This window comes from Thamnophis elegans, chromosome 2 (assembly GCF_009769535.1).
Source record: "Thamnophis elegans isolate rThaEle1 chromosome 2, rThaEle1.pri, whole genome shotgun sequence".
In the NCBI taxonomy this organism is placed as follows: domain Eukaryota; kingdom Metazoa; phylum Chordata; class Lepidosauria; order Squamata; family Colubridae; genus Thamnophis; species Thamnophis elegans.
Genome location: NC_045542.1, coordinates 67344635 through 67367793, shown reverse-complemented (window position 1 = coordinate 67367793; position 23159 = coordinate 67344635). Strand labels below are relative to the sequence as shown.

At 40.4% G+C, this 23159-nt stretch overlaps 2 protein-coding genes across 4 annotated transcripts; one reads left to right on the top strand and one right to left on the bottom strand.

Annotated features, from left to right (window-relative positions):
* Nucleotides 1-905: 905 nt before the first annotated feature.
* RTBDN (retbindin) lies at nucleotides 906-15524 on the top strand. The gene is made up of 6 exons (XM_032211303.1): nucleotides 906-1072; nucleotides 8324-8488; nucleotides 9273-9357; nucleotides 10018-10146; nucleotides 11725-11821; nucleotides 14023-15524. Exons 2-6 carry the CDS (start codon nucleotides 8326-8328, stop codon nucleotides 14317-14319), a joined length of 771 nt encoding a protein of 256 aa, XP_032067194.1. The 5' UTR covers nucleotides 906-1072; nucleotides 8324-8325; the 3' UTR covers nucleotides 14320-15524.
* Nucleotides 15525-15938: 414 nt separating this feature from the next.
* On the bottom strand, nucleotides 15939-23061 carry RNASEH2A (ribonuclease H2 subunit A). Of its 3 annotated transcripts, none has more exons than XM_032208518.1 (9): nucleotides 22911-23061; nucleotides 22225-22296; nucleotides 21918-22044; nucleotides 21142-21229; nucleotides 20918-21055; nucleotides 20621-20708; nucleotides 19523-19646; nucleotides 18219-18367; nucleotides 15939-16819 (listed from the first exon to the last, which is right to left on the bottom strand). In XM_032208518.1, exons 1-8 carry the CDS (start codon nucleotides 23035-23037, stop codon nucleotides 18229-18231), a joined length of 903 nt encoding a protein of 300 aa, XP_032064409.1. In that variant the 5' UTR covers nucleotides 23038-23061; the 3' UTR covers nucleotides 15939-16819; nucleotides 18219-18228. The 3 variants fall into 3 exon arrangements, with proteins under 3 accessions (XP_032064409.1, XP_032064410.1, XP_032064408.1); XM_032208519.1 differs by lacking the exon at nucleotides 15939-16819 and adding an exon at nucleotides 16850-16990; XM_032208517.1 differs by lacking the exon at nucleotides 15939-16819 and having other exon boundaries at nucleotides 17728-18367.
* Between the last annotated feature and the right edge of the window lie 98 nt (nucleotides 23062-23159).

Genomic DNA, 23159 nt, shown 5'->3' with positions numbered 1-23159 from the left:
GCGTCTCGCATTTTTTAAAAAAATGATCATACTGCGAAGGCTCCAAGATCCAAACTACTGATGGTCAAAGTGAAAATAGTGGCTCCTTATCTGAGTAGCTGCATAAACAAATACATTAATTTCATGAGGTTCTGTTGCTCCTGCCATTGCATTGTAAAACACCAAGAATTGTATGGTGTGAGAGACAGACAAACAGACAGACAGATAGATATGGATGGATGGATAGCGATAGATGGATGGATGGATGGATGGATGGATGGATAGATGATAGATAGATAGATAGATAGATAGATAGATAGATAGATGATAGATAGATAGATAGATAGATAGATAGATAGATAGATAGATAGATAGATAGATAGATAGATAGATAGAGTAAATTTCATGCAGCTCTGTTGATCCTCCCATTTTAGTAGCAGAAAGAAACATCTTAAACAGAGATAAAACACAACCTGCTTACACAATAAAATAACTTGTTTCTTTTCCCATTACTTCCAGTGAAGCAGTAATTCCCGGGGACTGACCTGTAGTGTCTTTTGGAACGCCACAAGAAGTACTCTGGTGATGGTTAAACCCACTTACTACTTTTTAAGAATTAGATAACTTCATCTACCAGGGGCTGTTAATCTGAATGGCAAAAAGGCGTTCCTCCTCCTGCTGAGGGTAGAGGCTTGTTTTTTTTTGGGGGGGGGGGACAGCGCGTGGACCCTGCCTGGGCCCGACGCGCCATAGAAAGTATTCAGTGGAGAAAGTCTGTTTATCCTTTACCCAACCAGGCGCCGCCTTGGGAACCTACTCGAGAGCTGACGGGCGGCCGTCTAGCGGCGATTGGGACAGGCGTGTGAGCACCGGGGGGGCGGAGGGGGGGAGGATTGGTATATTGCCGCAGCGGCGGTGGCGGCAGTTCGGCTTCTTTGCTTCAAAGCAGAGCGTGGTGACAGCGGCAGCGGCAACGCAGTTCCTCCGGATCAGAACCGGGAGATCGGGGTTCGTTCGGCCGAAGCTCTCGACCAGGGAACGAGGCGACATCAGAAGAGGGGGAGGGAAATCATTCGGATCGTGCGGCTTCCAGGTGAGGCGTCCCGCGAAACGAGGGGTGCTGCGCCGCTCCGGGTCACAACTGCGAAACCTGTCCGGAGTCGAGAGGGGACTCCGAGACAGGGACGCAATCGCCGCCCCGCCTCCTCCTCGCCTTGCAAGGTAGCCCCACAGATGGCTCCGGTGGGGTGCAAGAAGGCGAAGCCAGTTCGCTTTGCGGATCGCGGGATGGTGGGGTTAAAAGTTAACCTTCCACTCTCTGCAGGACCCCCGCCCCACCAGCGCCTGAATGGGTTGCTGAAAGTAGAGGCGCCTGTAAATTAACGTACGGCTGCAGTGCGGGTTCAGTTCACGTCTGAAGGCTACTGAGGAAAGATCCGGGATCGGGGTGTTTATTTGCCGAATCGATTTTTCGGAAGGAAAAGAGGGAGAGGGAGAGGGAGGGGGAAGGGGAGGGGGAGAGAGAGGGGGAGAGAGAGAGATTGATTCTGCAGGTATCCGTTTTAGTTTAGTCTCAAAAGATTTCAGGGCATGGAAAAGGAGAAACTCTTCTCGGTCTTTCTTCCTTGGGTGGGAAGGAAGAAACTCGGTCGTTCTTCCTTGGGTATAAGGATGGTTGTAAGTTTTCTTACCGGCCTAGTTTTAATTAGATTTGGATGTATTGGGGGGGGGGGGAGAGGTTGGCGTCCGAATGCAATTAAAATCGTCGTGTTGCAAAATTATAACGTAGGCTAAGAGGGAACCCCTAATTGGTATAACTCATATGTTAAAGGAAACCTGCTAGGTTTGTAAAGTGTGGATGTCAGACCATACTTTAACAGAGGTATCTTAGTGTAATGTTGGGCTGCAATTTAATTCAGGGGATTCATTAGCATAAAGTATTGAAAAGATTTTTTTTTAAAATCCTGAGATATAGGATAGTTTCCAGAAGGATTTCCTAAAACCTTTATGAGTAGCAAGGGTCGCCGTCCGCTATTCCAAATTAAAAACCCCACCTCAACTGAATGGCCAGAAAGTTAATTTTTTTTGTTGTTTATTTAGCTACTAGACATTTTATATGGCCACCCATGTGAATGCTGGGCAGCTAACAACAAAGACAATATAAATTAACCTCTAAGGAGATTTGTTCAATTCCAGCAAGTGACAACATAATAAAACAGTCATAATATGATCACCAGGCACTATAAACTCCATCACATACACCATGCCTATATTGGGCTAACTCCATATTCTTGCCCCAATGCCTAGGTCCAGGAAAAAACCCAGGTCTTCACAATCTTTTCACAGCCAAGGTGGTTGGGACTGTCCCAATCTGGGGGTTGTGGGGTGTGAGTTATGCAACTAATTATAGTTTTTAAACAGGTCTTTGTTGGCAACGGTTTTAATATAACCTGCATCCTATAGTAAATATGGAACTCTACTATGGTTAAGGAGGCTTCTGTTTACCTGGGTAAACGGGAATCAGAAGAGGATATTCAATTAGAATTTATGGACAGAATATCTATGTAGGTAAATAAGATTTTCCTGAACAGGACAAGATGCCCATTTGCTTCAAATTTTTAGATGTGTGTGTGAGAGAGAGAAGGGGGGGGGGATATGGGGAAGGCACATAGCTTATTAATGAACTATTGTGTTGAACAGCATGGGCCCCAAATAAGCAAAGTTTACTGAGTTAATTTCTAATACGTTTTACATTGAGAAGATTAGGCAAATTAAGAAAATAGGCAAATATATGAAATGAATTAAGAGCTTTGTGTTACTTGTTATTTTATGAAAATTGCTCAAAGGAATGGGCAGACTTTAAAGTAAGCACCCATTCTTAATTCATTCTGCATATTTGCCGAGATGACAGTTTAGTAAGAATGCAATCATATACGAATGCAATGGTCGGGAGAGAAATTCTTTTGAAGTTTGTGAGACTTCTTTTTAGATAAGGATGCTTATAATTACAGATTCTAAAGAATGTTTATTTTTTGTATGCATGCTATTTTCCATGTGCAAATCAGTGTAATTTATAGAATACTGTACACTGGCAAAAATTTATGGATTCCTAAAACTTGAAAAGTGAGTTGCTACATACAAATGGTGCAGAGTTTAATTATAATTTGAGTGAAACCATAAGCATTTATCTTGAGAAGGAGGAAAACATGATAACCCCACATTTATCCTATTTCTTGTGTATCTGTATATTTTTGGTGCTAGAAATAAGAAAATTAAAATGTTGGGATTTTTGTCCATAACTTTACTAAAATATTATGGATACTTAATGGAAAAGCACTTTATGGAATATTTTCCTCCAATTTAAAACAATGTCCCCTTCACATGCATACATACACACACTAAATCCTGGAGATCAGCTTTGATTCAAATAAAATTCCAAATAAGATGCTCTTTTTGCAACTATATGGATGGAATCCTATTAATTCTAATCTGACCTGATACATTTTGGCTGGTTTCTTGAAGATGTATTACAAATCAGACTTGTTCATAAAAAAACTCCCCAAAAATGAGCAAGGAAGCCTAATATTATTGACATGTGTCCATAGAACTTTTTGCTTCCGAGGGTTGCCTTCTTGTGCTCCATTGTGATCAATGGAGGAACTGGTTACCATAATTGCTGCCACAAGGATGACAGTTGCTCAGAAAAAAGTGTCCCTAATCTGTGTTGAGATTGAGGCCATCAGTATTTTCCAGGCTGTGTGCCAGGGAATAAAAGGATAGTTCATAATAAAGCCACTGTTCAATGTCAGCCAAGAAAGGAAGGTTTAATAATGGATGACCCCTTTGCGTTCCTAGGCGTGGAGAATATCCCTCCATAAAGATTTAGCTATTTAGCTCTAAAGTGGGTCTTATTGGGTGCAGGGGCAATGGGGGGGTTGCCTCCAACTCTTAGGATGGCAGTCGCTTCAAATTCGAATTCATTCAGGCTAGCAAAACCAGTCTTATAAACAAGGATGCCAAGATTTATTTTCAAACAGTAGGTCTCCTATCTCCCAGTATATGGGATCATTGGAGTCACTAAAAATAGCATAAGGGAAAGCAAATTATGTTTGCATAGGATTAAAAAAATAGCATGTATGTAAAGTGAGATTAGACAAATATTCCTATTCCAGGTCATTGAGAGTTCAAAAAAGGAGTCTGGAACTGGGATTGCTTACAATCAAATGGGGAGACCATGAAACATTAGAAACCAGTGGGAATTTGCTAAAGTAGATTCCAAAGAACTGGATTCATAGCAGTGGTGGGTTCCTATCGGTTCAGACCGGTTCAGCTGAACCTGTAGTGGTTTGACAGTCTGAGTCGCTGAAACCAGCAGCGACCCAGGCCTGCCACGCCCTTGAACCGGTTCTTCTGGCAGCGTCATAGGTGCCGCCATCTTGTTTTTTGGTTCTGCGCATGCGCAGAACAATTTTAATCACACAGTGTGCATCAAGCGTGTGCGTGCGGCGCACACATGAGCAAACCGGCAGTAGTGCCTGCCGGAACCCACTCCTGATTCATAGCCAAATCCCTGGATACTTGAAAAGTTCCTGGCTCAGTTTTTGATTATCTGATGCCACATTGAAGTTTACTGACAAACCCTTACTAGTCTTAAAGCAGACCAGCTAAGATAGCTACAGATGACGCCGATCGCCTGAAACAATGCTTTGTTTAATTTGTCATCTGAAACTGGAGTTGTAGCTTGGTCCCTTTTCAAGCAATCCAAAGGTAGTGGTAGGGGTAATAGGAATACGGAAGAGGAAGAAGCTTGTGTAGCTAGTCTTAATAACAGGCAAAGATGGAAACATGTCATGCCATTACAATTCAAATTTTGCCTTTTTGTATAAGAGGTGAAATTTGTGCATAACACGTTGCATCACTTCCCCCCCCCCCTTTGGCTGCACACGACAGGAAGAACTATCATTCTTCTTTATTGTGAGCTGGGTCCTATATATGTGTGTGCTATATTAAAGGTAATATCTCCTCTGAGTTAAGCTTGACTCCTGGGGATTTATAGACGTGTATTAAATTTCTTTGCAGCAGCATGACAAATGGCTTGTTGTTGCCTTCCTCCAGGATATCTTTCAATCTCCCAGTCTAATCTATAGCCCTGAAATTTCCTGATAGTCTCCCATCCCTGTACTAACCAGATCTGGCCCTGCTCAGCTGTTGAACCCAGACAAGTTCAATTAAGTGCTGCCACCTTTTGCAGTAAAGAGGGGGAAACACTGTCAAATACTTTGAGCATCAAACCAGCCCATAATTTGCATTTTATGAAATAAGATTTATGAGACAGGGTTTGACATGGAAGCACAGGGTTATTAATGAAAGCTGAAGCAGAGATGTGACCAAAAGTTTGGAGTAATAAATGCAGATAGGATGATTCTGTACTGATGGTTCTCCCACCCATGGTTTTTCAAAGCAGTGCCATTTTTTTTTTCATTTTTCATTTCATTGAACGTCAAAGCTTTATTGATGCATCTGGGAGAAAAAGATCCCCGAGATCATGACACAATTCCCATTCCTATTAATCTTGTCCTTCTGGAAAGTTTGGGAGAAACCACAGGAAATGCAATTCATTCTCCTTTCCCAGACAGCTAATCAGTTGGGGTTTGGTTGAAATTAGGTTTTTATCTCCACAGGCTGCTGTGTTTCTCCAGTTTCATATCCTATGATGTAGTTCCGTCTTTCTCTGTGCCACCACTAATATCCCATACTCTGCATCTGTATTCTTTTTTCAATTCTCATGGTCTTTAATGCTAAAATGCAAGAGCTCCAACAAAACATGAGATAAATTAGACCACTGGCAACATATATACAGGCAGTCCTGGACTAACGACCACAATTGAGCCCAAAATTTGTGTTGCTAATTGAAACATTTGTTACGTGAGTTTTGTCCCAGTATAAAAACCTTTCTTGCCACAATTGTTAAGTGAACCTCTGCAGTTGTTAATTTAGTAACAAGGTTGTTAATTGAATTAGTTTCCCCATTGACTTTGCTCATCATGATTTAAAAAGCAATAATTTAATATGAGGGAATCAGATCATTTTGTATATATCTTAGCCAGGAGGCATTGCAAAGCTGATTTTATTCAGCTTTGAAACAAAGATTGCTTGTCAAATTTCTGCATCTTAATACTCAAGGTGACTGTTTCTAGGGAACTGGAAATCTAGACTCGTATTTCATGGACTGCCTCACCAAAATTTGATATCACGAAAGAAAGGATGGGGTAGAGAGACACCTTGCCTTGAAAATAGTTGCTGTTGTAGTGAGATTTTACCCTCTGGCACACTTTGTTCAAGGACCCAACAACAAAAGATGCAGGAAATATGGATCCACTGTCTTTTTTTGTTCACCAATGCATGTTCCCTCTACAAAGGCTCATTATTTTTAGGACCCACACTTGCAGGAAGTATGTGCAGAATTTCCCAGGGGACAGGAAGAAACAAAGTGACTTATGTATGTGCAAGATGCATGAAGTCCAGGTCCCCAATATTTTGGATTTCATGAACTTGATTGCTCATATGGTTACTATTTCTTCCTGTGGGCAGGGATTGTCAAAGAACTATGGTAAGTTACATTGGAAAGATAAATTGGCTTTTGGCATACAACAGTGGAGGATGGATGGATGGATGTTTTGTCTAAGTTTAAACTGATTTTCTTTGCAATTACATATTACCATGACTTTTTTTTCTTCTCTAATTGTATATTACGAAGGGTATTTGTAGCTGTTACCCTTTAAATATATCAAATGTGGCATTTATATTTTTGTTGTACTGGTAATATTTTATAAATGCAATAAAACAAAAATAAACAACCAAATTTGAAAGAGGGTGTTCAAGCTGTACCAGGAAGCAGGAGTTGAGATGTGATGAGCTTTATATTGTCCGTTAAACAACTTATGCCTCTGCTGTTTCTCTGTCTCTGGTGTTATCATCTTCCCATATCTTCCTTCACACACACCCCACCCATTTCTACCGCAATGCTATCTTCAGGCTTATCAGAACACTTTGCAAACATTAATTAAAGCCACATCTTTCCACAGATGAGACTTAGACAGAATCGACACACACAAGACGTGTCTGTCCATAGGTAGCAAGGCACGCTGAGCTTCAGGAGACAGGCAGCCTGGCTTAATGGTGCTGATACACCTCTGCACTGACACGCTATCAGCTTCAGGTCCCAAAAGTGCTTTTTTTTTTCATTACGCCATCAGCTTCAGGCTTTCTGACTGATCATAACAACCTCTCCTTCATCTGCATTTCATTTTGATGGAGTTCCCACCCCCCCATTCCACGAGGAGGAGGAAGAATGATTACTAAGCATCTGAATGAAAAATTTTCAATCAAAAGAAGCAAGAAAAATAAAAGTGAAAGAGATGTCAGGTGTAGTCTCAAGTGGCCAAGTTTTCGACATTTCCACATTAAGATTCTATTTCTCAGATGGATCACAACTTTCCTTGGGTTTTTCTGGTAAAAATTGTCCTTTCCCTCCATATCTAATCTATCCCTCAAGGTGAGGTTTATAGCCAATAGCAAATGCAACCAAGAAGTTGTTCATTTAAGCAAAATACCACTGCAAAGCCGGATTGCCCTCTGGATGAGGGGTAGAATTTATAACCTCTGCACACATTGCTTGTGACATCCCATGTAGCTACTGGTAAGTTCCTCAACAATGACTTGTATGTCATGTCATAAACCAATTGGCGCATTCCACAGTATAGTGATCACTGTGGAATATTCCTGCAGGCTGAACTGTGGTGAAAGCCTCAACCTTCTTTTCTTTGCCCACCTTGTATAAATCTTTCCTGAAATTGTGTCCCTCCTCGTTTCGTGCTTGTTTACATAAATGTGCAATTTGCTTACACATTTTTTAATTTTTCCATGAAGATGGAGGCATTCACATTTTTCTTAACAATATCTTCTCTTTAAGAAGGGAGCTGCTGGTGTTTATCATGACAGCTAGCCCTAATCCGGGTGCTGTAGAATTGCCGGCATTTGGCTGCCTTGAATTACCTAGCAATGAGAGTGGACCACAGCTGCAGAAGTCAAACAATGAGCAGTAGGAATAATTTAATTGCAGCATCTTAGTAGCTTATCAAGGAAGAAGCAAGATTCAGGGAATTGGTGGACAGGGATGAAAGTATGATGTATCCAGGGTGTTACTGCCGGAAGATATACCTGGGGTGTGGGAGCCGTCTCCTATAACCTGATTGGCTGGCTGGCTGGCATGCTAGAAAACAGAGAAGCAAGCTTCTCCACACCAATTCAGTTTTTCCTTGTTCCCTCTGCCCTTGTTTTCTAGTCATGAGAGGTAGTGGCAATACCAATTGGATAATGGTGATGGCTTCGGCACTGACCATGTTTTGGGTCAATGCAAAGAATACAGATCACTGCTTATCTGGAGGGAAGCACAAAGCCAATCCAAGCGCAGAAGAAGAGTTGGGTATCTGCCAGATGTATGCAGAAAGTAAGTATGGCTCCTTTTTAGAAGCTTTGTAGAATTATGTAGCAGGGAGAGAAAATGAGAGTACCGTAGGGTGAGTATAAAATATCCATAATATGGATGATGATGATGATTTCAAGGCCATCTGACACCATAGCAACTATGGGTGCCTTGCAGTTAAAATCCTGAAAACAAGATAAGTCAAAGGAAATATATACAGTATATATATATTATATACAGTATATACAGTATATACAGTATATACAGTATATACAGTATATACAGTATATACAGTATATACAGTATATACAGTATATACAGTATATACAGTATATACAGTATATACAGTATATATATATATATATATATATATATATATATATAATACATGCATACATACATACATACATACATACATATATATTGTTGACTTGCTGAGAGTCTAGGAGCTGCAGCGGCGCAATGGTTAGAATGCAGTATTGCAGGCTACTTTTGCTGAGTGCTGGCTGCCTGCAATTTGGCAGATCGAATCTCAAGGTTGACTCAGCCTTCCATCCTTCCGAGGTGGGTAAAATGAGGATCCAGATTGTTGGCAGAAATATGCTGACTCTGTAAACCGCTTAGAGAGGACTGTGAAGCGGTATATAAGTAAGTGCTATTGCTATAACCGTATTTTGACTGTTGATCTGGCATACATCTTCCTTGGTCTGGACTGCAATTGTTGGAGGGGTAGTTTGCAGAAGGATAATACTATAGCTAATCTCATGCCAAAGAAATAGAGATGCTGATAGAAGGTTTCTTTCTATAGATGCCTGTTGCTCACCAGAAGTTGCCCAAGAACTTTCCAGAGCCAGTGCTGGATCTTGGAATCATTGTGGAAGCCTCAGCATCAGGTCATCCCCAAGACTGCACTTCTGAAATGAAGGGGACCCTACCTATGTCAGCCATGGGCCTCTAGGGCTTGTGAAGCTGGGCCCTGTCCAGTGGTTAAATGTAAAAAAAATTGCCAAAGGTTCTCTAGGCGTGGCTTGGTAGGCATGGCTTGGTGGGAGGGTGGGTCGTGTGACTGGGTGGCGTGGTCAACTTTAAAAAAATTTTAAAGCATTTTTTACTACCTACTCATCTGAAACAGTAGTAAAAAAATGCCTTAAGAAGTGAAAAAATGTTCAGCTGATCTGCGTGATTGTCAGAAGCTTTTCCCCCCCTGCTTAACCCTGAATAACCCTATTCGCCCGAACCAGCAGGAAATAAAATGCTTTAAGAAGTTGGGGGAAAAGCTTCCAATGATCACGTGGCTCACAGCTGAGCCGGGTAATCCTCGGAATTTTGTTTACTACCGGTTTACAGAACCAACGACAATCGTCCCTAAAGATTCACGCGAACCAGTGCGAACCTATAGCATTTTACCCCTAGCCTGTTTCATGACTTTTCCTCTGCCAGCCTTTCTGATCACTAATTACCAAAATGGGGAGGAACAGATGCCTGCCTTGCTTTTCTCCCCTGTATCTTTGGGTCAATATTTATGCTTGCTGTTGTTTGATTCATTTTGGCAGGTGTGAGGAGTACCTTCAGCAACTGGATTGTTTTTACCACTGCTCCCCCATTGCTGCTCAATGGCCTCATCATCAACAACCCACAGCCCTGATGGCTGTACCTCTCTGCCAGAATTTCTGTGACCAGTGGTAAGTTATCACATCTCCACATCTAGAAGAGGCCATCCTGCTAGGGAGGAAGAATTAAGTACAAAACCTGTTGAAAGTAGAAGACATTGAGTAAATGTAACAAATAGCTCTGTCTTCTTTTCTATAATTGAAAACATACATATATACACCCAGAAAAATACAGCATACTTCACTTAATCCTCCAAGGAAAGATTGAAGGCAAACGAGGTCCAGGTAGAAGAAGAATATCATGGCTTCAGAATCTAAGGGACTGGTTTGGACAAAACTCAACAGCACTTTTTCTTGCGGCTGTTGATAAAAATAGGATCGCCAACATCTGATGACGGATATGGCGAAGAAGAAGATATGTACATTGGGCTAAATAGAACCATGATCCTTTACCTGTTATCTGAAAAGAAGAGACCATATTTCTGAAGAGATACACATATTTAAGGCCATTATATATTATTTATTTAGAGAAGTGTTATTTAGGATTACCATGATTGGGCTGCAAAAATCAGGATGAAAACTAGATGGCAGCAAAGGCCTTTGCTATCATCTACAAAACAAACAGATATACTAGCCTGGTATAGTAATTTTAAATTGCTAAAAATTTGAGAAAACTAATGTCCTATTATCTATTGGTTCAACCTTGCTATGAGGGGAATATAGTTTTAAAGCTTAAAAACAAAACTTTTCCTGACAAGGTTAAGTGATTCCCTTCTGGAAAATTAACATCAGGCAAAAGGGATGATTTAGGTTTGGAAATTTGACTTGGGTAGCAAGGGAATACAAAATTTGTTTGGAGAACATTACCATCTGTTTGCTTTTACTATTTTGTTATTATTTTGTTTTATTATTTTATTATTATAAAGTATATTTTAAAAAATGAATAAATTTGTGCGGTAGGGTGCTCAGAGAAGGACAGAGAAGCTATCAGGAACTAGCGTAAAAGTTAACCCAGCAATGAAAGAGAATGTCAGCTTTTTTTGGTTGAATATAAACATCTGAGGTCCTCTCCTGAACTGAAAAGGGGCTACTCCAAAAAGTTTTAATTCAAATTTCTAGTTTATCATAAGTCTCACTGAGTGAATTTGGGTTTATTTCAGGGGTGGGCTGCTGGGGGTTCGCAGGGGTACAGGAGAACTCTAGCTAAGATTCTGTACAGTTCAGAGAACCCCCACATCCCACTCCTGGCTGACCCTGACCCTCCCAGGAATCCCCATTTTGGATGGCCTGTTTTGGATGCAGATAAGTGCAGAGTGCGTGTGGAAGGTCGGGGAGGGCAAAAAAACGGGTCTACCAGGAGTTCGGGAAATTTCTGGCCTCCAGAGGGCCTCTAAACCCCGGGGGTCATTTTCACCCTCCCAGATCCTTGAAGAAAGCCTCCGGAGCCCATGGAGGGCAAAAACACCCACACACACACCATGGTACAGGAGGCTGACTAGGTCCCGCCCACCATGGTCATGCCCACCCAGCAGCCAGGCAGAGAACCCCTTGCTAAAATTTGCGAGACCCCCCCCCCCCGGGATTATGGTCAAATTGAGCCAAACACCAATGAGCTGTCTTTCTTAGCACTCAAATCTATTGTCCACCCAGGTATGATGCTTGCAGAGAAGATGTGACCTGCCCTGGCAACTGGCCCTGGGGAGCTGATGGACATAACTGCAGTCAGGAATGTCATTCCTTTGGCCAGGTGAGGACACTAAAGGTGCTGCTTTGCCATAAGCAGAACCATTCTTGTGTTGCTTGCTGCAGTCTAAAGGCGTCTGTGCAAAGGGCCACTGTGTTGGAGACAACATTCCAAAAAGTAGGCAAAGCCAAGGCAAAAGACAGATTGGACCAGGAAAAACAAACATACAATTTAATTAAAGCCACTTCTGGTGGTTAATCTCTTTCAGCTGAATAGTTTGTTCCTTCAGATATGTTGGGTAAAAAGTAGATATCTTGACTTATGGAGTACAGGAGTTTCAGAAATACAGAAAACCTAATATCAGAATTCAGACAAATGCTTTTAAAATTTGCATGCATTGGATGAGATCATATGATGTTTATGTGAGGGAACATATGGTATATGTTTGTACAGGGCCTGAAAATGATGCGTAGGCTGTGACTTCGGAAACTCAAGCATGTTTGGGAAGAGTAACTGTGGAAAGTGTGTGTGGGGGGGGCAGGAACTGCGTTTTCCTGAAAGGCGGCAATTACACTAAAATCCAATCCAAAGTTTTCAGTGTTAATAACACTTGCCCAGTACAATTTGAGTTTAACTGACATGATTTATATAGCAAAGCTTGCTTTTTCTCAAATCTGAATGATTTCTAGCATTCAAGGGAAAAAAATCAAAGAAAAGTATTCTCAGATGGAGGGAAATAAGAATAGGAAATAAGAAGAAAATGCCAGATATAGCCAAAAGTTTATAGTCAAATGTCTTCATCCTGTAAGTGTTTTTCAGTTTCCCAAAGCCTGGCAATTCTCAATGGTCTCCATGAGCTCTTATTACATACACCTAGTTTTATATAAAACCAGCCGATAACCCGTCGTTGCCCGGGTATTTATTTATAGGGGGAAATGTCCAGACCAAATGTAATTTCTAATGTTGGATTTTCCCCCTTCCCAAAGGGAGCCCCTTGTGGAGTACTGTGAAGCCATTATCATGGCAACTCCACTATGCTGCATGGTAGAAGCCATTTTACAGCCATAAAGTAGAAGCCATTTTAAGGCACAACAGGCTGTATCTTAACATAACACACACTCCAAGGGCTTTAGGGGTATCTTATCCCCACAATACTTTTCTCCAGATAGTAAGTCATGTGTGTACCACGTTTGGTTGAAATTGCTCAAAGCGTTCCAGAGTTATGCTGGAACATACACGTGCACACAAACATATCTGTATGTATGTATGTATGTATGTATGTATGTATGTATGTATGTATGTATGTATATGTGTGTGTGTGTATATATATATATATATATATATATATATATATATATATATATATATATATATATATATATATATATATATATATATATATATATATTAGCTTACTATGTATACTAATGGTGTATGTGGCTGAAAAATCCACAACTTTTTCAAAGTGGCAAATTCAAATGAAAAATACCTGAAAGTTAAAGCTTATATGGCAGTAACAACTACCTTATCATTGCTAACTCCTTGCCCTGTGTTTGTTTTCTTGAAATATTGTAGAAGTTAGAAAGCAAGTTTCATCTTGGTTTATAAACAAATATACCAGTCTGGAATAATTATTGATAGACAAAGGTGATTTACCATGAAATATAGAGACTGAGAAAAGAGAAAATTGACCATTATTTTCTACTAACCTCACTAAAAATGATTGGATTGTCTCTTTCAACAACATGATGTAATTTGTATACTGGAATAGAAATGCAGGCAAGAGGAGGATGCTTGCCTTGAAGCTAATAGGAAAGACATTTTTGTTAGAAAGGGGTGGTGGCCAATTGTCATTTTATGGATTCACCTGCCACATTTATCCCTTTCCTTCCCCATGAAAGTATCTGTACAATATTAATAAATGAAGTGTCTTTGATGTTATGAAGCTTATCATAGTATATCCACACAGAAATATCAAGTTATATTCTACCCAAGGAACAGAACAATCAGCATTAGAGACAGGAACATGACTTCCTGAAAAAATTAAATCACAATGGTTCTCGTTTTTAGAAATCAAATCATGTTAGACTGCTCAAGTTCTTTGTATTATGCCCTTTGTGGGAAGACTGCAATACTTTTCATATTCTTAAGTTTCTAAACTTCACAATCCATTCCAGTTGCTTTCAAACCTGAATGGGGTTAGAGTAGTACCTCCCAAGGAAGACGTGTTTTTTTTGTAACATGTGGCTTTTTCCCCTCCTTAGATGTATAAGGATGGCAAGGAGCTGTGTGAGAACATCTGGGATGATGCTTTCATAGTAAGCGCTGACCCTTGCCAATGCCTGATGCTGGATGCCTCTGACGCAGCCTTCTCCACCTCTTATTCTCACCTCAAAGAGAGCAACAGCGTAAAAGAGGTAGACGTCAACAAGGCAGGCAAGGAAAGGAAAGACCGTGTGAGCCCTTGCAGGGGTAACCTTCTACTTCAGCGTCTGAGAAGGAATTTGCAGAAGCGTTTTATTTTTATAGAAGACATGGAGGGCAGTGGAAGTGGATTCTAATCCAAGGTAACTATTCTTCCAGGAGGAAAAAAAAGCCCCCTCTCCAGTGATTGCCTGGGGATTGGGGGGATCGCTTGTGATCTATGCAATTCTGTCACATCCCATACTACCAGCTTCCTGCCATCTTCTACAACTCTGTGCATCTTGTGGCGTAGACTGTGAATCGGCACTTTCTAGGACTCTGAGCGCTATGCCCTAGCAGTAGACGTTGGAACATTAGGGCACCTCTTGGGAACTTGCCTAGAACCAAGATTTCCCCAATTATTCAGAGTAGAAAAGGTATTAGAGAACAGTAAGCATATTCCATATTCTCCATATTCTTTGTGTCCTAAGAGCTGGCTCAAGAAAGTCGTCGTAGAATGCAAAAGGCCATTCATGAGCATTAGCTGAAGGGAAAGCAGCCTTCACAGGCATTAGCTGAAGGAAAATATCTGCAAGGGAGAGAACGAACAAGGAGAGGTGGGGGTGTGGAGTGAAATAATCAATGCTGGAAAAGTTAGCCTCAGTTGTTGCCATGGCTTCAAATACAATTGCAAGTAGGACTCAAGTAAAATGGAAGGATCTTCCTGAGCTCAAAAAGAAAAGGGGAGATAGGAAAAGTTAGCTTAGAGTCCAGCATGGCTGACTTTCCTGTTGCATTTGTAAACTTGAAAGCAATGGTTACTGGGGGAGCAGCATTGCTAGGTTACTAAACTGGATTACATCCAAAACTGAATTTATTTTTCAAAGCAACCCAGTCCGAGTGGAGAGGGAGGGAGGGGCAGAGAGGGAGAGATTGTGCAATAAAGCATGATTACATAATAAACAACCCATAAGTCAAGGAAAACCCTTGGGTAATATACATAGCATCTAAACAGAAGTGATCAGTGTAGATATATGCCAGTCAGAAAACATCTAATCCATGGTGGCAGTGAGAGTCCAAGAGTTGTCATGCTCACATCTTTACATAGTGCTCCTTGAGCTTTTCCCACCAACTATCCTCTCCACTCTAAACACTATTCAAATCTCTCTTGTAATATTGTACACTCATCTTCGTCTTCCCATCCATCATTTATCAGCTATATTTCACATTCCTGTTTACCTTGGCTACCCTTACTACAAATTTCATATTGTGGATTGATTTAAACCTATTAATATTATGGGAAATAAAAAATGGAGTGCGTGTTTGTGTTTTATTATGAAATGTGTAAAAAAAATCAGTGTAGAGGACTGAATTTTAGTGATTATTCTAGAAGGCATGTGTACAGCAGAGGTGGGTTGCTCCTCGGCCCAACCAGTAGCAGCAGCGGGAGGCTCTGCCCACCTGCCCAGACGCTTCTGCGCATGCACGGGCAAACCGGTAATAAACCAGTTAGCAACCCACCACTGGTATACAGCTCTAAAAAAAAGAATCTCTGCCCAATTTATCATATACCATATAAGAGGATTAGTAATATCATGAAACGTTGCCAATACTCTCCTGGGGCAAGGGCTTATGGGAAACTACATTTCTTTGACAAATTGTATATTTCACACTTCCAAAAGCTTGTTACTAAAACACCTAAGATCTGACCAAGGAAACAGTCAACTTGGTTAAATGTGTAATGACATTATGGACAGAAATGTGGTAAAATTTCTATCTTTATTTCAAAATATCCTTTTGATTTTTCATATATCACAAACTAGTTGACAAAATATAGTGACTAGTTACACACTGCATGAAGGCATACTGACATCTGGGCTATTGGCATTGTAGTAAAAGGATTTTTTGAATGACGCACAGGATATTAATGTAAATAAGTGTCTTTTTTCCATTATTCCACTTGATAACAATCAGAGGCCATCCAGATATTGTTGAATTACAACTCCCAATGTATCTCACCATTATCTATGCTACTTGGAGCTGCTGGGAAGAGCATCTGCAGGCCACAAGCTATCTATTTATGGACTAAGCTAAGCTTTCAAGATTGGATTATATAACCCTGAAATAGGATTGTTATGTCCTGCTGAAGAGGCCATGTTCTATCACTGCCAAGAAGGATGCAACAAACATGACTTAGTCTCTAAGGAAAGGGAAAGGAGATGGAAAGCCTGGAAATTAATTTAGACAGATGAGAAGGGAGGATAGTCAAACACAAGTACACTAATAATCTTCTATGTCAAAAGAGGCTTGGTACAGAAGCAGATCTTGGAGGCTCTTGAAGAGAAATGAAAGGAACTTGTTCAAAGAGGGAGTAGGGTGTCTTAAAATAGAAAGAAACATGCCAAGCTTTTAGAGAGGAAAGAGATGAGGAACTGAAGTAGAAGAGCATGTGCAAACTTGGAAGACAAAATGGAATTATATACATCAAAGGAGTAACAGGGCTGGAAACAGGAAAGATAATACATTATATTAAAAATAAAGGCCTGCTATATGCAAAAGTTTATTCTCTTCCACCCTGGTGCAGTGTCCTATTGCCAAGCAACAGCAGTAACAGCAACATTTCAATGATGCTCCCTTTAAGTGTCTTCTGTAATAACCCTGTAAAGAGGATAAATATGGTGTCGATGGGTTGAAAGATCAGCTGATCAGTTTGTGATTTAAGTGAAATTTCAAACAGGGACTTCATTTCAGTTTCATGATCACAAATATTTCTTTCAACTCTTGATCTTTTCCAAGCAGTAGCCCATCTTCACTTTAAGAAAAGCCAGACTGGACAAAAAAATATACAAAAAAAAGTCTTAACTAAGAAGGGTTTCTTGGTGTGATTTTTATTTCTACCATAATTTTTAATTTCATTATGTAACCCAGCATATATGCATACATAGAGTCAAATTAGTACTGGAATTGAGCCAAAAGCTATGATCATGTTGTTACACATGTCAAAAGGTGACAGCACCTGTTTTTATGACCTTTGAGGGATCCTTGGTGCTCTCTGAGCTTGCTTGTTTTCTTGCAGATGTTTCGTTACCCAAATTAGGTATCATCATCAGTGCTTACTACCTTTTTTGTGGCAATCATTAAGTGAATGCAACAATCACGAAGTGAATGTCAGGGGTGAAGCGAACCCAGTTTGTTTTTGGCATTTTTCCAAGACACCGGAAATAAACAAGTTTCTGGCAAAAACATTTAAATCAGAGTTGGGATGCCACTAACAGCTGTAAAAGTGATCTAGTTGCTGAGGTCACATGACCCAAGGGAGGGAGAGCAGAGGCCATAAACTTTGAATCTGTAAGTGCTTTTTTGATGGATCTGTCATAACTTCAAATGGTTACTTAATGACGGATTGTAAATTGAATTTTCTTTTGTTTCATATTTTTTGTCCAATCTTAGTGGTATCCTTGAAGTGAAGATGGTCACTGTTTGTTAATTCCTCTTAGAAAAGGTCAGGGGTTGAAAGAACTATTTGTGTTCATGAAACTGTGTTAGGATAAACTAAATTCACTTCCAGATCAACAGCACAAAACTGATCCCATGCCATGCTAAGGTTCAAAATGGCAGTTAATTGGCATAGAGCAGTAGATCAATCATTTTCTCTTTTGGATGAAAGTCAGGGGTTTTTTGTCTTCCTGTTTAAGAGAGGTCATTTTTAAAAAGTGTGGTTTTTCACGTGCATTTTTCCTAGCGTTCATGCATCTCAGTCACTTTAGTTTAGCTTTCATTAGGCATCAGCGCCTATTAATTTACATCAGACAAAAAGACTTGCAATCAGTTTTTGATAATTTATTAACTAAAAAAAATTACAGTAAATCACAGGGGCAAGAGGGTCTCCAGGAAGAACATGTATTCTTTCTGTTTAATTTTGTATCTTTCAGTTAAACCTTTGGGTTTCACATGTTTTGTAGCTGTGGCTCAAAGGATATGTGACTGTCCGTTAAAAACTAGATGTCAGTTATCTGTCAAGCCAACGTAAGATAATTTTCAACAAGAAGAAAATCACCTGCCACCATCTACAAGCTGCTCACTGTCTCCAGTTTGCGTTCATAAAAGAAGCGATGGGGTGTACGCTTGGAGGGGGAAACCTTCCGGCTAAAGTAGCTCAGCAAGAACTTTGCACTCTGCTGGGATGGGTCATCTTCAGCATCATCCCTGATGAAGGAAGCAAAGATAGGGAGAAATGAAAGATTGAGGTGTATCCTACTTTACTACTGTGCTCTTCTGTGCTAGTTTGAGAAACATAAAGTACTCAGTGAATCTTGCTGCAACCACTGACCACTGCTTTCCCACAATCTTCTTAGTTCTTAGGATACCTTGCTAAAAAGCGTTTCGGTATCTAGTCCTTTTCCCTGCATCCAAATAGTATCAGGTTGCTGCTAGGGATAAAATAGGGGTTTGGGGTTTTTTTGCATCTCCAGCTCCTGTATTGTCTTGCATTACTGCCAAAGTCATTGTGAGATGGCAGGTAACAAAAACACTTGAAATTAAATGGGAGAGCTGCTTGATGGGTTTCTCAAGAGTTGTGAAAACTAGTGACAGGCATTCTAATTATTCCCTGGGATCATCAATTCCTAGACCTGCAGCGTTTTAAACATCCCCCATCTATTCACATTATCATGTAGAGAACAAGGCATCAGGGAATAAGCAGAACTAACCTTGAAGGGAAACAGGAAATCCTCGCTCATAAATGATAAATCACTTTAAGGAATAAATTCTACAGATAAAATGACCCATTCAGATCAAATACAACCCACATTCCTTCTATTTAATCCTCCACACATACCTACTATTCAAATAGCAACCCAAACTCTTCACCTACTCTTTTAGTCATCCAAATTCACCTCATCCCTACTTACTCGGTGTCCAATCAATACCAGTATGTCATGCACTTCCTGTTCTCCATCAGTCTGCTGTAGTGATTAAGGTCCTGGCCTAGAAACTAGGAGACTCTGAGTTCTAGCCCCACCCAACTGGGTGACTTTGGACCACTCACTCTCTCTCAGCCACTGGATGGTTGTTGTGGAGAAAACAGGAGAAGAGAGGAGTATTAAGTATGCTTGCCACCTAGACTTATTTATAAAGTAATAAAAGCAGGATAAAAATCTAATAAATAAATAATACACTCCCCAACCCAACTGTTGTCTTTGAGAAAAAGTGTTTCCTTCTGCAAGAATTAAACTCTGAGAATGAAACTTCTGACACATCACAATATATAGTAGCAGCTGTGTGTAGTTATTTAAATTCTCCTTAACTCTCCATTATAATCTTTATCCGTCAGCCCACCTCATAGCTTGTTCATCCACATACCAATGAACAGGCACAGCTTTGTTCTCCAGAATGAGCTGAGCTGTGCTCCAGCTAAAACGTACAAACTGTGGGTAGCCAAAGATTGGGTCCAGGTTTTGAACGAGCCATTCTTTAGTCTTGGGATCTGGGGAGAGAAGGGATGGCTAAGAAGCTTTGCATATTATCTGCAAAGTCCTTTTATCAAACAATATATTTCAGGCCACTACTTACGCTAAAGGAGCAGAGATTAGGCAAAGCATATAACAAACATTAAGATAACCCTTTTTTTCCCCACTCTCCTCTACAATTGCAACATGTTATAGCTCCACTTTCACATTACAACCGCACCTTAGTCGTAGGGTTTGGAAACCCCATCACTGCATCAGATGCAAACTATGGCATCAGTTGAAGAACAGTGACGTTTTGGCACCATAACTATCTACCTTAATGGAGTAAGAAATGATGACATCTCATCGGGAAAAAATCATTTAACTTTAATTATGATTTAAACGTAAGACTGGGGGAAAAATGTCTTCTCTTTTCAGTGTAAAACCCTATTAGGCCATGGCATGAAAACAATACATGGTGGTTCCTGCAACTGGCATTCCTATTACCTCCATTTTCGAGTGAAGAGCCTTAGATGACTAGAAAGATATTACAGAATGGAGTATCATGAAAAATAGCATGGCCATCCAGCTGTCACCCTGAATTAGATGCTCTTCACAAAGCAAATGTTTTCTGCTTGTCTAATCTTATTTTAAATCTAAACATCATTATCACTTTGCACAGCTCCAAATCACAGGTGGTATTCAGCAGGTTCTGACCAGTTCTGGAGAACCGATAGTGGAAATTTTGAGTAGTTCGGAGAACCGGTAAATACCACCTCTAACTGCCCCCCCCCCCACATCTATTCTCTGCCTCCCGAGTTCCAGCTGATCGGGAGGAAATGGGGATTTTGCAGGAACTTTCCCCTGGATTGGGGAGGGAATGGAGATTTTACAGTATCCTTCCCCTGCCACACCCACCCAGCCACGCCCACAGAACCAGTAATAATTTTTTTTGAATCCCATCACTGCTCCAAATGCATAGAAGGAACTAAAAGAATAAAATAGAATTTACCATTGGGATAGCCTGAGCCATAATCCAATTCTGCATCTTCCAGTTTTTCCAAGAATTTCCAATTCTTTACAATCCTGTCCCTGGCTACCTAGAGATTGTAAAAGATAAGATCACAGGGACTGACTTCTGCACCATATGAAAACTCCATATAATTTAGCATTCTTTCTTCAATAATGGACAATTTTTTATCTAAATTAAGACAGGCCTGGTGGTTAATTGAGCTGATGGGCCAATCTGCGCATCTCACTAGATAACATAACATACATGGAATTGGAGACAAAGGAGTTTTGCATTCACCTTGGCACAGATGCTGGCTGCGCTTACAGTAGGGAAGAGAGAGTCTGCCTTGGGCTTCACTGTAACCGCCAGCTCAGGAAACTGCTGCTTTAGCTTTTCTTGATATTTCTCTGCTGGTCCCACTGTGTCTACAAAAACCTGAAAACAAAAATACTAATTAAGAGTGAGGGGAATGGAGGATTTCTGGCTACTTCCTGGCAGTCTAGGGCACTAAGCTAGTTTACCTCTGCAAGTTGCACACCAGAATCTAGTGCATGCTGGATTAGGCCAATGGCTGTATCGTGGGATAGAGCATTCAAGTTGTACTTCATCCTGCAAGTAAAAGGAAATCACATTGATTGATGAGGACAATTGACTATGAAGCTTATCAGAAAAGAGGTGGATAGAAACTGAAATTAGCTAGATAATGTGATTTGTCATTAAGGATTCTAACTAAATTAAGAGGAACCTAATCTAATCCCCACTGTTAATATAGCTGCCAGGGTGATGAGAGGTATCATTTTTAAGTCTACTTAAATGGATTGTTGTTGTGAGGATAAAAACAGATGTGACGCTGCAATGTTCATATACAAAAACAAATTAATGATTCTCATTCTGGGCAAATAAAAATAATTAGAAATAGGATGACCCATTGTATGCTACAATCAATGAAACAAAGAAATGAACTGTTTTGTAACTTTGGATGACATTAAAAATATGGTTATATAATGTGTCTAATTTGCTCCGGACAATTTTTTTAAAAAAATTACCTAAACATTATACTCTACTACAGCTACATCATTTTGGATGGTTAATGATAATTCAACCAACTCTCCAGGTGTATATATATATATGATATATAGTGATTCCACATTATAATTAGATCCATAGGACACATATGTTCCAATTCCAGTGAGGGATAGGCCAGACAGAGGAATAATTTTAGAGAAATGTGTGGCATCTTTTAAAACCTAAGATTTAATCCACCTAATAGAGAGACTGCCTTGTCTACCACACTCACCGCCTCTGCATACTAGTTGAGATGAAATTGGGGGAGAGGATGCGTAGGGCCCATCCTACATATTCCTTAGCAGCATCTATTTTCTCAAAGAGTTCTTCCCGTTGAGTTTCTGTCAGAGTTTTAGAATCTGAAAGCAAGAGGAAAAAGATCATTTTCAGGCGATGTGGCATGGAAGAAATAAACATGATTCCCCTATCTTCCCCAATAAAAAGCAGAGTATTTTTGTTTTCTTTTTGTACAGACCCTTTGTTCTGTGACACAGTTGCAATATTACTGAAGTACAATCACAACCTGAAACTCCTTTTACCTGCTACTTTCAAAGTCTCTAGGTCTCTTTGCCGAGACACAGGACAGTAACAGATTCCGTAGACCATGGGACCTGGGGGGCGGGGAGACACACAAAAAAGGTTATTCATCCTCGGTTATCTCTACAAAAAGTATAAAATTAGCAAACGTCCTTGTAAAATAACTAGGCAATACAAATGAAATGGCTTGGAAAAACTGCTTTGACAGTACTTAAGCTACAACACTATTGCTACAATAGGTAACACATATGAATGTGCAGTAAATAGCAATAGCATTTAGCAATAGCATTAAGACTTATATACTACTTCACGGTGCTTTACAGCCCTCTCTAAGCAGTTTACAGAGTCAGCATATTGCCCCCAACAATTTTGGGTTCTCATTTTACCCACCTCCGAAGGATGGAAGGCTGAGTCAACCTTGTAAAAGTAGCATGAGGATATTTGTGGATTTAAGGATCGGAAGCGTATTAGCACAAAATGAGAAAAAGGGCTGCAAATCAAGACTGCATTAATTATTACTATGTTTACAAGATAACACTGCAATATTTAAGTTAGCTTTACACCAACAGGCAATTAGACTACCTAGAAATCCATATAATCCGGCGAGTTACAAGATTCAGCCTGGACGATGGTTTTTGAGCCAGTACCCCAAAGACACTAGCTTTCCCCCATCTATTTGAATTCATACCCAGTACTGGTCCTCTGCCTGCCTCATCGATGCCCAAACTGCAGGGTTCAGTCCGGCAAACAGGAGGCACCGCCGAGGCCAACAAACAATTCACCGAATTGTCCCGTTCGAATCTGTCGAGATCCATATTCGCTCGCGCGCGCGCTCTGAAAGCACCCAGCCGAGGACATAAGGGCGGGAAGCGCAAAGCCTGCAAGGTCTTCTGGGAAGCGTAGTTTGTGACAACGAGACGGTTCGCTACTCTGTTCC

What these genes read in the sequence shown, in the direction of transcription:
- RTBDN (XM_032211303.1), top strand. Translation starts at nt 8,326, where the DNA reads ATGAGAGGTAGTGGCAATACCAATTGGATAATGGTGATGGCTTCGGCA. An exon ending in CTGCCAGATGTATGCAGAAA is followed by an intron (nt 8,489 to 9,272) that starts GTAAGTATGGCT and finishes TTCTTTCTATAG; the next exon opens with ATGCCTGTTGCTCACCAGAA. An exon ending in AATGTCATTCCTTTGGCCAG is followed by an intron (nt 11,822 to 14,022) that starts GTGAGGACACTA and finishes TCCCCTCCTTAG; the next exon opens with ATGTATAAGGATGGCAAGGA.
- RNASEH2A (XM_032208518.1), bottom strand. Translation starts at nt 23,037, where the DNA reads ATGGATCTCGACAGATTCGAACGGGACAATTCGGTGAATTGTTTGTTG. An exon ending in CAGCCAGCATCTGTGCCAAG is followed by an intron (nt 20,709 to 20,917) that starts GTGAATGCAAAA and finishes TACAATCTCTAG; the next exon opens with GTAGCCAGGGACAGGATTGT. An exon ending in TGGCTCAGGCTATCCCAATG is followed by an intron (nt 19,647 to 20,620) that starts GTAAATTCTATT and finishes TTCTCTCCCCAG; the next exon opens with ATCCCAAGACTAAAGAATGG.